Genomic DNA, 13,664 nt, shown 5'->3' on the forward strand with positions numbered 1-13,664 from the left:
ATGAATTACCAGCGCTAGCTATCCCAGGCCAGAGCAGCAATTGCTTGTTAACACAAAAATAAAGCTGCCCGGCAGCAGCGTTGCGTTCCGTAAACACAGCCCAGAGCGCTCCGTGCCGTGTGACGCTGCCTGGCTGGGGCAGCGCTCCTCAGCCCGCGACCTCTGGCTGCATCGCTGCGTTGAGCAGCCCCTAATCGTCCAGAGCTCTCACGAGCCGACTCTGCGCTTCCCAGCCAACCCCCCCGGGGCCATCAATATGGGAGAGAAAGGAGGAAAGAAAGAAGTGTGTTTTGACATTTCAGGAGCCAGAGCCTCCCACGTGAAACAAGTGAAGCAAACAGGAGAGGTTCATCAGTATTCCTAGAAACGTTCAGCAACAGCAGCTTAGATACTCAAGAGGTGTTTTGACAATTTTTTGCTTGTTTGAGCAACTCTTCCCCAACTATTATCAGTGCCCCCAGAACTACTACCCAACTATCACCATATTGCATAAGTACCAGTGTTCCTTTGAGTGGGCAGGCACAGTTTCATCTCCCCATGCATGCTCTTTCACAGCTGCAAGCCCTAGAATCAAGTGCTGTGGGGTGTCCAAGTCAAGGTGTCTTCAAGGTACTGCTATTCAAAAGACAGTATCTAACATCTTCTGAAATTATCCCCTTTTAAAGTGTGGTAGTCTCGATAAAATAAAAGTACTATTAGTCTGTAATTGTTTCTGAAAACATTATCCTATTGTTGCCCATTGAAACTAGGGACAGAATTAAGCAATTAGGCAGTCTTGTCTAATTTTATTGCTAAGTAGTGAAAGGAACAATACAGGACTGTAAATGTGACCCATAAAGTGAATGTGGTTGTAGCTTACCTTCCAAAAATCAAGTCTGCAATTGCTTTATGCCGATCAGGCAGCTTAGCTTTCTGGCCGTGGCAAAACATCAGCCTTTGTGGAAGAACAGAAAGTCTGAAATAATAACTGGCTCCAACAAACTGCTTGTTGCAGGTATTTTCTTCCATGTGATCTGTGCTTTTTCCATCCTCCAAGTACAGGACTGTCTCCCAGTTATCCTTGCTCAGAAAGTCTGTAAATTTTAAAAAGAGAGTGTTTCTCTCAGATCTCACAAGGAAAGCCTCTTAGTTCTCCCTCTGTCCTTAATATTCTCCTTTCTTCTAGTAGCCCCTCATCCCTCTGAAGGATTTGGCTACTTCTGATCATTCAGCTTTGCACACACAGGAGCTTATCAGATGATCCAAAATCAGCCCCCACACTCACTGTTCTCTATTTGGGCCTCCATACTAAAGTCCCTGAATTTACTGAGCCCTCAGTTTATCCCCATTCGAACCCATTGCTGCCTGTTCCCTGGTTCCTGCCTCTGTGTATGGGTCAGTGCCTCTAGAGATGCTGTTCGCCTGACCTGGTCTTCACTGAATGCTGAACTTCATTGCTCATCCTGTCTTCCACATCTCTTCTCACGCGTTCTCATTTTCTGTTGCCTTTTCTCCCATCCCAGGATTACTGATTCTCATGCTGCTTCATTCTTTTTCACCCTTGAGCTTCTTAGCCCTTTCTCCCATCGCTAGGTCTGCCTTGCAAGCCAGCAGTAGCAGGCAAGCATCAGCATATAATCCTCTGTGCTTGTACAATACACTGAGGATCCATGTGGATGGGCAACGTGTAGCCAAGATCAGCCCAATTTAGCCCACTTCAGGTTGTCTTTGCAACTGCATCCCCTCCTGTTTCCACCTTTAGGCTTACTGGAAACATGCTCTTTACAGTCTCTGGAGTCCCAGTCCTAGAGCACTTCCTAGCTACTTTCTGCTTCCCACGCTCTGTTGGAACAACACCATTAGCGATCTCTTACTAACGAAACCTCTATTTTGTCTTCATCCTCCCTGGCCTGTCAGACATCCTTGACACTCTCAGCCATGCGGTGGTATGGAGGGGAGGGGGCTGGTCTCGACCTGTGCAAACTTGTGTCATTCATGCCTGGCCTGAACGTCACTCAAATGTCTCAGCCCTTGCTATGCTGCCCTCTACATCAATGTGAACTACATTTTCAAGGCTTACTGTTTCCAGTCTGCCTGTCACTTCTTACTCTCTGTCAAAAGATCTGCCTTCTGACTGATCAACCAGTGACAACAGCCTGCAAGACCCTCTCGTTAAAATTTCTAGATTAAACCCTCTTTCCTCAAATGCATGGCATTTGTTCCCTATAGCGCCCATCTGCTTTGGGACCTGTTACTCATGAAATCCCTGTTTTGCATGCAGGAACATAAAGAAACAATAACAACAGAAAGTCACAAACTTTTTTTTCTTGCAAGTCATTTTGTAGAAAATGTAGCCTGTAAACTCCCAAATCAAACACTCGCAAGCTACGGATCGATTTCTGCCACAGACCAAATCAGAGGATTGCGAGCAGAACCTCAGGGGGATATATGCTGCTCCAGGAAAGGCTTCTGACTTTTGCTTGGCAGAAGAAAAACACTGTGCTGTGAGCACTGAAACGTCTCTATCCGACTACCTGCTGCGAGCGCTTGCAGCAGCGTATGATAGATGATATGCGAGGCAACGTGTGACACCTCTGCCCTCTATTGGCCTTTATCGGCTGATCTTCTCTGGTGAGTGCTGTAAGACCTGAGCACTCGGCGCTCCATGCAAATAAACCCTAAAACTACTATACTTGGAGAAAACTCTCCCTCGGGCCAGTGTGTAAACATCAGGATCTGAAGTCGGCCTGTGGTCCTGGTGACGCAGAAATCTGCATGATTATGAATCTTTACATACAAGACAAATACTCTGTGTGTGGGTGTGAAAAATACTGTACTTGCCTATATAACATCAGGTTTAAAAAATAAGACCTTGGCAAGTCATTTGGGGGCTAAATAGGTGTGGCTGGCATAGATTTGAAAAAGTGTGAAGTACTGCCACTGTTACAGAGCAGTTCTGAAGCCTGATGTTTGCAAAGCCATGTAGGCTGTCTTGTTTTTCTCACTGGTGCTAAGGTTTCTAAATACCTACAAGTTTCATACTTTCTGCGTTAGCACAGGAGTGACAGATGGTGTACAGAACTATATGCTATTGAATCTTAGCTTATTTTGTATCACAGGAATGGCCCAGGATAATAATATACCCAGTTTCCAGAGAGGAAAGATGCTCACAGAGCCATTCCCTGTATTGTTATGTGCATCTCCTGTGCTTTCCATCCCGCTACTGAAATACAACAAATCTACTAATTCAGCACTAATGTGGGCATTGTACATTGTTTCACTGTGTACATACACTTAAAGCACCACTATTTAGAAGCATCAGATGATGACATTAAGGACCTTTGCCAAAGAGAGAAGAGGAGGCAATTAATCTTTTACTGAATAACTAAGAGTGAGGTTAACTTCTCATCTCAATACTTGCCTGGGGTTTCCTGTTTCAGCTCCTGCGGTGTCCTGCTGCTGCAGCTAGGCACCTTTGCTTCTTCAGTCTCTCAACATTAGCCAAGTACAAGCCCATACTTAAAAAAAAAAAAAAAAAAAAAAGACATATTCTAGGAGAGGTAAAGGGGGGGGGAAATCTAGTTGCATAAAGCTGAGGAGATATTGGATTCCTTTAAAATCTCACATCGCAGCTGGCGTAACGAGAGTGCACCAAATTGTGTCCAACGGGAGGCATGGAAGATTCTTCCATTTCCTCTGAATGAGCAGAAATCCGTGACAGCCCATACTTACAGTGGTGTCGCTTGGTTCTTCTTTTTCCAGTTCAGATGCTGCGGAGTCTCCAACTATACCGACTGGTTCGAAGTGTACAACACAACCCGGGTGCCAGACTCCTGCTGCTTGGAGTTCAGCGAGAACTGTGGGCTCCATTCCCCAGGGACCTGGTGGAAAGCGGTGAGTAGCTCCAGCAGCAGCTGCGCAGCCTTCTTGCGACCCTGCAGCACAGGTAAAGGGCAGGCAGCTAGTCACCTGCAGGGCTGGGCACACGTGCTGCGCTGTAACCTGTATCATCTTGAATCAGCCGGTTTCAGAAGGCTCATGCTGAGCCATGATTTCCAACTTTGGACCTGATTTCTGAACTGTTTTCACAGTGCAGACAAGTACGTTCAAACATTTACCTGGAGCACAGTCTAGCTAGGAAGTGACAGGGTTGTCCTATTTATGTCCTACCTACTGTGGCAGGTAGGGATAAAGGCAAATGACTTATCCACATACCAGGAGCCCTGCAGCACTATCCAGTAACAGCAGCCCTGGGTGGCCCAGGCAGTCGCTAGACTTGAGGGCTGCGTGCGCCTGGGGTGCTCTGCTCCCACCAGGAACCCCACTTCAGGGACTTTCGCTGCACAGCACGAGAGAGGGAATTGTCCCACTGAACTCCCTGAGCAGCCCCACTTCAAGCCCAGCATTTTCTGGAATGAGTCTCTGTACTTCCCTGTAATCAAATTCAAAACTCGATGGGATAATTTCCTTACCATGTTCTCCGCAGGATCATTCCAGAGCAGATAGCCAGAGTCTATATTCCTGTCTGAAATAAGCTCAGCAATTCTTTGTGCTAATTACAGGTAGTGTAATTACCCAGGAGGGATGTGGGGGCAAGGCCAGCTAGTGAAGTGGAATTAATGGTGTTTTGCTGATTCTTGTGGTTTGCAAAGGAAGGCACTCGGCGAGCTCTCTCGGCCACTTTTTTCTAATGAGATTTCATATGCATGGATTGGTATTTGCAGTGGTGGAGCTCCAGCGAAGCCTGGCTCCCTGACATCTCTAGAGCACCTCTAAATCAGATTTTCAATTTAAGCACTGAAGAATTTTTGTTTCCTATTTTAACCTGGGTACCCAGATGATCAGTGCAGGTTAACCAGGCTAAAACCAGATCTTCTGGGGGGGAGCCTTAATACTTTTTTATTTAGAAATACTGTAAAAAGCCACTAGCTGAAGGCTAAACAGCCATGCTCATGTACATTTACAGGACACAGAGTACAAGGTTGTCTGTCTTACAGAGGAGGAGAAATGAGCCCGCAAGCACATTATTTAAAGAAAGGTTTCATTTGGGCCAATTCCAGCCCCCACCCCAAGTCTGGGCCAGGAATGTGAGGTTATATCTACTGCAGAATTTAAACCAGGAAGAAAATACTGGAGGAGCTCCCATACTGTGATTTGAAATGATGGAAAATGGTATGAAATGGTATGGCAGAAGATGCTACTGCACAGCTCTCACTAGCACCTTTGGGGTGGTTTTTGTATATTACATAATAATAATAGTTTTTTCCTGAAACATGGGGAAAATGAAAAAATTAAAGATTCATTTTGAAATTCTGAAGTGTTCCTAGTTGGCTCTTAGAGGGCAAAGATAGATAGATACCCCAAATCCATTGCTTGCTTATTTTTAAATGCCCAATTTAAATGGAGTAGCACTCACATAACCTTTTGGAGGTGCACTTTTTTGGGGTCATTACAATTAATATTCCATGGCCAAGCTTCAGCCCAGAAACACACGGTATTTGCTACAATGCTGAAACAATGATTCAAGCTACCTAGCAGCTTAGTGTGACCTGACTCTTTTCTGTCTTTGTGTTCTCAGGGAATTAGAGCCATGTGTTTATGGATAATACCATATTCCCTTTTTTTTCCAGCCTTGCTATGAAACAGTGAAGATATGGCTCCAGGAGAACTTGCTAGCAGTGGGAATCTTTGGATTGTGCACAGCTCTGGTGCAGGTACACTCTAATATTGATTTCAGTTCCTAAGTGATGGCAGCTAAATGAGTAATAGTAGATCCAGACATCCTCTGTCTAAGCCTGTTCTAATAATTTCAAATTCTGCATGATGTTAGACTAAAAATCTGAGAGATTTAACAATGTCTTATGTTTTCATTCTGTTAAAACACTATGCACTGGGTACAGAACTAGGAGTACTGTGCAAACTTTGTTTTATCATGTGCTGCTAAGAGTATGCACTTTATCAAGTGGTTCATTTAAGGTTCACCTTACCTGTATTTGTCCATTTTGTATTCTTCCATTTGTATTTTTTTACCATACCTGTATTTATCCCATAATTTTCCAGAGAAGAAAGACAGCTTAGGCTAATATCTAACTTCTAGATAGCCTAAAGGTAGCATAAGACTTCAATCACATCTTCAGTCCTAGGGTAATTTATAAGTTTGGATGTTGTTACCTTTCGTCCATTTTTCAACCCAACCACTAAAACAGTGTTTCCTTATCCATTTATTTCCAAATAAATCCAAAAATCCTTAATCCATTAAGTGGAACTAGGTACACAAGACTGGAATAGAACTGCCTGTCAGATTTTGACCTGCAGTTGTTTCAAGCACAGCTTTGGTCAGAGAAGGGTCAGTGTAGTACCTTGTCTCTTACTCTTACATAGACATATCTTTAATCCAGCTAGCCACCGTTCTGGCTGTAGTGTAGCCACAAGGGCACGAATCTTAGCCTGGAACACACAAGTGAAACCTGTGCTGAAGATCAGCCCGATTTAGCTATATTCTGCCCTCTTTTTATGGTCTGAACCCCCACTCCTGAATGCAGTGAAGACAGAGCTTTAGTTTCCAGTTCCACCTCTCGCACTCGGTGTGTAAGCAGAAAGGATGGCGTCGCTAAGCTAATTAATACCTTGTAGCTCCAAATTAACCTGTGGTTTTAAGTAAGTTTGTATGGCATGCCACTACCAGCAAGAGGGAGCCTGGGACCAGAATTCAGCTCATACTCTTGCAGATTAGGCAGAAGAGCACATGTCTTACTGTCTCATAAGTAAGTCGTGTATTGTCTGCAACTTACTTATAAATGCAAATGCCTGACTCTTTGTGGGCCCAAATTCAGTAGAGTTTTTGTTTTCCAGTATACTAAGCAGATATGCTTAGGAAATGGATAAGCGCAACAAAATTGTGTGGTAGAGAGACAGTATAAATTAATCTGTTACTGCATTTTAAAGAACAGCTTTTAAGTATCTATGCAGCATTCAGGAGTCTTTAAAAGATACATTATAAACCCAGCAGACTGTGCCAGAGGCCTTCCCATAGACCCTGATTATATTCAGGGTTTTTAAGAGCAAGTGATTTCTCTCTAACAAATAGAAATGACTAGTGGGTGACTAATGGGAGAAAACATTTCAGACATTTTAAAAATGCAAATTAATATTCCTAGTAACTTGCTGTGAAACACAAAATACCTCAGAACCCAAAATCTTTTGCCAGGGTCTGTCTTCAGCTGCACTATGTGATTGAATCTAACTGATGATGAAAGACTTGATCTACTGCCACCTCTAATGAATTGGGCTCCCTCTGTTGTTGCTGTTAGGATGCTGATCTGGCCCTAACTGTATGACAGCTTTTGTTTTTCATGTTAATGATATTATGGTTAGAATCATACAATGACATAACTTGAAGGACATACAGCACATGTGGCAGAAGAATCTTCTTCAGTGTGCTAAAGCTTGTAAAACGTACTCAATTGCCAGGGTTTTGTTATGCTGCTGTCTTTGAAGGTGTTCCTTTGGTAGGAATTAGGAGGCAGTGTTCTAGGAGCTACTTCCAAAAGATGCGTGCTTATATGAAACAGCGACCTAAAGCCAAACAGTCTTAGTTCACTCTGGAAGAAAGGGAAGTGAAGGAGATTGCATCTATTTAACCTGACCATTTTTTCACTTTTGTTTATAAAGTAGCAGTAAGTTATTACTCATGTCCTCTTTCTGGGAACTGCCATTTATGTAGACAGTGAATTTTAGGTGGTCAAATTAAGTGCTTAAAATAGAATTCATATAAAAATTCCTATCTGGCAAACCTATATCTTGATGAAAATTATTACAGTTGTGTTGCAAAGGAATAGTAAAAACCACTTAGTACATTCTTGTAAGTAAGTATACTCTAAAAGGAAGGCTAGTAGCACTCTCTTCCCCATCCCCTTTTCCGATGAAGTAACCCGCCAGAGGTGACACAGCAGGTCAGTAGTTGGGCTGGGAGAAGAACCGTTGCCTGCCTGCTGCTTCTCCTGAACAGGCTGAGCAGTGAGACGCATGCCTTGTCGATGCGGCATTGACGAGTATGATTAATGCATGGACAGTCTCCAGTGATCCTCCCTGCAGCGATCACTGCACACACACGCTTGGAAAAGTAAGGATTTGGGCTAGGGATGGAAATGATTGTCTTTCAAAGCAATAGCTATAGAGATAACCACAGCCCCACAAGTTGAGTGGGTTGCTACTGTAAAATATTTTTGAGCAAAAGACATCCAAATATTTCTTTTCAATATACCTCTTCCCAGTATCTGGTGGCTGCTTTTCATGGAGAAATCAACTCTCCTGTGCTCTCATTGTTCATTCTGTAAAACAGCAATACAGATAAGGACAAAAGGCAGACAGAAACTAGGAACAGAACAAGGACATGGGCCGGCAGGAAAGCAGTATGTGATGTGTCTTCCTGTGTGTGAATGGGAACAAACAAAACCAGTGTAAGCATGCTTTTTCTTTTCCTGTTTTTTTTTCAATAAATAGTTTTCTTTTGACTTACTGAAAAATGGTTGTTTGTTTGTTTTTTCTCTTAGATTCTCGGACTCACCTTTGCAATGACCATGTATTGTCAGGTAGTCAAGGCAGACACCTACTGTGCATAGATACCATTCCCAATCTCTCTGCTTCTCCTCCAAAGGACACAGGAGAAATCTCCTTCATGCTCATCCATCTGACCTTTTTTTTCCCCCTTTGTAATATAAACTGTGTATAATGCTATCTTTCTGAAGATTTTGTGAGTCACCCCACTTTACTGAAGGAGGAAGAAAAGACAAACTCAGTACTTGAACTGGCACAGGTAAGAAGCAGCCTTGTCTTTAAACAGAAGAAAACCTCCAAAGAGCAATGGTTCCTTTTCAATGGCCTATGGCAAGACTAAGGAGGCCGATCTGCAAACTGATGTTAGGAAAAGATTGCACTGAGGAAACCGCTGTGAAAGCTGCCAGGTTGCCTTCTAGCATATCACAGTCTGGAAGAGAGGGTGTAGAAAATGAGTATTCTTCAGCGTTTGAAGAAGGTGCAGAGTAGCTAGCATTGAATACAACTGCAGTATTACTCCAGCTCGTGCACAGGTAGAGTGTCAAGCGCAAGCTGCCCTGACTCCAAGTGTCTCAAGATGATTTTGTAGCCAGGAGAGGCTCATCTTCAGAAATATGTTAATCTATCTCATGTGCTGCAAAGTCAGGTTTTTAATCAGAATCTGTGCAGTGAGATCTGGCTGTTAAGGGAAAATAATATTGGACATTGTCTCACTTACTAATTGCCAGTGGCATTGTAGATTGTTGGCTGTATATGTAACATATATTCATATACACCTACTGTTCTGAAAGGAGGTGAAATACCTAGCATCTAACCTCAGAAAGAGGGAACCTTTCTATCCCATTTTACATTCCAACTGAAATAACTGAGTATTATTTCTTGTAAGAGGCACTATCACTTATACCTCTGGGAAACAAGTAATTACCTTCAGCTGTATCTTCATTTCAGTAAATAACTTGTGAGTGGGCTCTCTGTCATTCTATTTTTTTTTCATTCCTGTTTCAAGTTAGTCTGCCAAAAAGTATCACTCATTTCCACACTTGAAGATCCATACAAAGCTGTCAGCTGTTCCTTCCCCGAATGTCACCATTTCATTAATTTACTCCAGGATACCATCATCTGCAGGTATGATAGAGTTTGGCTTGCTGAAGATAAATCTTTTGCACATTGCTCATCTTTCCTAGAGTTATTAAGACTTCAGATGTTTTCATGCTTAGAATTTTTTTTGGTGCTTCCTTACGAGACAGCCAAGGCACATCAGTCTTTGCTGGAAGCGGAGTCACCTTTCGGTTCTGCCTTTCATACCCATCATCTCCTTCGTTCTAGCTTCAACGGCTGTTGACTAGAATATCGCCCACATTTGGTGGAATTTGCAGAAATTGAAGTTGTAACTTCCCTTGCCAAAAAACAGCTAGCAGTTGCCTGATTTCTTCCCCCTGCATTGGTAACTAATTTTAGGTAGTATCCTTCTGTAGGAACCATGGCTATAAGGTTAAGAATCAGATGCTTCTAATCATTCAAACAAATTGCAAAGAATTTCCCCCCAGCCAGCAGCCCCAGATAATGCACGTACGCATATGCGATTGATTGATAAGGAGCGGCAGAAGCATCCCGGGGGAAGCGGACAGCAGGGAACGGGCTAACAGAGCGATTCACCTGGCCCGCTCCCCGCAGCCACGCGCCCGGGGCCTCTCAGCCGCTGCTGGGGGAACAGCTAGACAGCCCAGGCACCCCATGCGGTCAGGGCCGCTGCGACAGGCTAGAAGCATGCATCGAGTTCAGGCGCGCATTCCCTGTACCCTTCGGTGCTTACAACAGCAGGGCTCAGCTACACACAAAGTGATACTTTGCTTACCTTGATTTAAAGGCAATTTCCAACAGGAAGGCTGGGCTCTTCCAACCCATAGTCTCTACAGCAATCTCCCAAACACCAGTAAGTAATCCTTTTCTGGACCTGCACCACTGGACAAATACTACTATCACTGCTTTTTTTTTTTTCTCCTCACTGATTTCCTGCAGTCGTCTTACCCTCAGACCCAAACGCCCCCATGTTTTGCGGAGATGTGCTTAGGACAGTCTGCTCTGTGAAACTGCAAGTACCTTTCAAAATCCTTATGCTTACCTTTACGCAGTAACCTCTGTAGCGTTGGGCACTTACTTGTGCAGGCTAAGTTGAAAGCAATACCTTACTCGTGTGTATTTTATGGGGCTTCCCAATCGCTTGCAATCACAGCAACCTCATCACCACTAATGGATTTTATTGCCATACCAACAAGCCACAAATGTTAACAGACCTCGACCCAAGACAGAGGTTTAACCAAGTGAGTAGCCCAAGAATACACTGGACACCTCTGCCGTGAGCAAGAGACTTACTCTTGGTGTTGTAATCACCAAGGTCTCATGCTCCACTTCCTGAGCCAAGACAGACCTGTAAACAGTCTTGTTCTTTGAGAGCTGGAGAGGTGGTATAAGTTTGTCCCTCCCTCCCCTCCCTCCCTCCCCTCTTTTCTCTTCTTACCTGCATAGAAGCGATTCCAAGTTAGATGTACCGTTAGTGTAAGTTCTTGCCATGGTTTATTATAATAGTTGTACTTGCAGGTGCTCCTGCTGACAGCTCTGAGTTTCCACCACTGAAAAGCAGCATAACAAAGTGATGAACACATTAATAAAACATTGATTTTTTTAAAGAAAGATAAAAGATAGACAAGGCTAGTTGTAGTGGTCCCTGCCATTAAAAATTAACACAGAGAGAGCAGTCGTGATGGCTCAGTTGATGAGAGCAAACCGTTGTGCAACAGAGCTCCCACAGAGGGCACTTCTCATCAATTTACCTGCTGCTGGTGTAGGGAGATGAGAGACCACAACCCTCATCCTGCGAGTCTCGTAATAACGCGTGCTGAGCTCTTGGAGAAGACAGCTAGGCTTCAGCGAAACCTACAGAAGAACCAAAATGAGAAACAGTAGAAAGAGTGAAGACAAGTCACCCGTTCTGGTTCCCTCTAATCATTTGCCATGGTTTAGGTATCTTTACAAGATAAACTGCCCTGCTTTTCAAAGAGAAGATTAGGCAGTATGAGCAATACTCTACCTGTAAATCCCAGTCACTGCAACAGCAGCATTCAGCAGTAACTGGGGAGGGGGACCCAAACTCCCCCTTGCGTTGCATAAACACTACTCTTACACTGCCAGCAGAGATATTTGTTAGGGGAGCTTACTGATAGTCTGAACTGGACTATTTTTCTATATTTGATGTTATTAACTCTCTTCACATAGGCCACCAAACAGATGATATGGTGCTTAAAGCATTACCAACACAATCCCATTTCAAACCTCTGCCCATACTGCATACAACAATACACAAACAAGCCTCAGATTTATCATATTTTGTTCTTAAAAAAGAGCTGCAGCCTTTCTCCATCAACAAAGTCTGAATATTTTGTGATGTGTTACAGTAACATTAAAAAAAAAAAAAAAAAAAAAGTGCCATAGTTTGCAGAAACTTTAGAGTGAACTGGTTGATTGTAATTACCCTGTAATACATAATGCACCCTTTTACAAGGCTGCTGGTATCGTAGGTATGCAGAGCAACACAGGACTCATTCCAATTGCTTCCATTAGTGTTTTGTCACTTTTATTAGGTCTTTTATATTATGTTCCCATCTTATTTTTGAATATGAAAGAGGACTCAATACATTTAAATTGAAGACAGACTCAAAGGCAACAAAGTCAGAGACTGAAGCTAAGCACTCCTAATTTATACTCATTGCGCTTTCTGCTTAATAACAAGGTGCGAAGGAATAGGCCATACAGCTGGACCTACTGAATTCAGCAAGACCAAGAAAATTTGGCTTTTAGGTTCAGTCTGATATACTTTTGGCTCTTCTGTCTTTCCATCTCCACAACTATAAGAATATATATAAATATATATATATAATAGAATGTGTTTTATTTTCTTGTACAGTAACTGTCAGTAGCAGCCAAATCTTATTGCTTGTTTGATAGAATTATTTAGCTCTACATCTTATAGCACACAATCAATGAAATTCACTCCAGTTTCTGTTCTGTGAATACTTATTTACTCCTTCCCCTCAAATTCAACCTTCTAAAGGTTTTTTTCTTCCATTTAATGATTACCATTTGAATGCAGCATTGTATGATTTATAATATGGAGGGGAAGGAACTGCACAGAAGCTATAACTATATTTTATCTAGCATCAGCAATATGGCTGCTATGCAAATCCATCCCACCCCTCACTTCTCACAAGCTAATTAAAAACTGTTTGGTTACATCTCCCAGTGCGTGTGGCTCCAAGCTGCCTCTTCCCCATTCATAGACAGGACAGGAGGTTGTCAGTACAGAAAAAGTTAAAAGCCATTCACATACATACCTGATAGCTTCACTGTTGTGCTGTAAGTGTGGCACCAAAAGTAAGCAGCAGGAAAAGAAAAAAAGAAAAAAAAGTTGTGGCATTTATTTTAAAACCAGACTATTAACTTTGTCCACAAGGAGTCACGCTAAGTGTGAATGATCTTCATAGATACTGCTTTAGACAATTCACAGTAAGAAAACAAGTCAGGACTTGCCATGGGAAGTTTTGTTTGGAGCTCCTTTGTGAATTCTCTTAGATTGTCACCTGTATCTTATCACAGTGGACAGGTCTTCTCTGTTCCTTGGATTTTGTCACTGCAACAATAATGATACATTTTTGTGCATTCATATAAAGAACAAAATTTAAAATATACATTTTATTTTTTAAAAGTTATTAAATATTCTTTAAAATTTACAACAGAATGTCTTTTGTATTCTTTTTAATGAACATATTCACACTGCAAGCTATACAGTGAGTATATACATACCCAAAGATGCGTGTGCGCATGCACACAGTGTATGCAATAAAAAATACATAGCATATTTCCTTTTTGTCATTTCTCATTACGTACATTTGATTTGATCTGTCCTTGCTTATTGATTTTTTTTTTTTTTTTTTAAAGTGGCTTACCCGTTCCCAGATAAATTTATACCCCTTTCTGTTTCCTGTTTAAGGACAAGCTGAAAGCATGTGAGAGGCAATACAGTTAACATTTCAGAAAATACTGGGGATCCAGGTTTACTGTTGGTGTAACAAAAA

General features: G+C 42.4%; 1 protein-coding gene and 1 long non-coding RNA gene across 15 annotated transcripts in view; one reads left to right on the top strand and one right to left on the bottom strand.

Moving 5' to 3' along the window:
- Positions 1–1,094, bottom strand: part of LOC106490063 (uncharacterized) — a 33,254-nt gene extending 32,160 nt beyond the window's left edge. For both annotated transcript variants that reach the window (XR_010884059.1, XR_010884058.1), the window contains exon 1: positions 860–1,094. This is a non-coding gene — a long non-coding RNA (uncharacterized lncRNA). The remainder of the gene's footprint in view (positions 1–859) is intronic.
- The window catches only part of TSPAN4 (tetraspanin 4), a 448,984-nt gene extending 435,657 nt beyond the window's left edge, over positions 1–13,327 (top strand). For 12 of the 13 annotated variants that reach the window (XM_067295983.1, XM_067295981.1, XM_067295979.1 and 9 more), the window contains 3 exons: positions 3,742–3,873; positions 5,610–5,693; positions 8,532–13,327. In XM_067295983.1, coding sequence (XP_067152084.1) covers positions 3,742–3,873; positions 5,610–5,693; positions 8,532–8,600 — 285 coding nt within the window. In that variant the 3' untranslated portion in view covers positions 8,601–13,327. Of the gene's footprint in view, positions 1–3,741; positions 3,874–5,609; positions 5,694–8,320; positions 8,439–8,531 lie in introns of all 13 variants that reach the window. The other variant, XR_010884057.1, reaches the window with a different exon arrangement.
- The last annotated feature ends 337 nt before the right edge of the window (positions 13,328–13,664 follow it).

This window comes from Apteryx mantelli, chromosome 4 (assembly GCF_036417845.1).
Source record: "Apteryx mantelli isolate bAptMan1 chromosome 4, bAptMan1.hap1, whole genome shotgun sequence".
NCBI lineage: Eukaryota > Metazoa > Chordata > Aves > Apterygiformes > Apterygidae > Apteryx > Apteryx mantelli.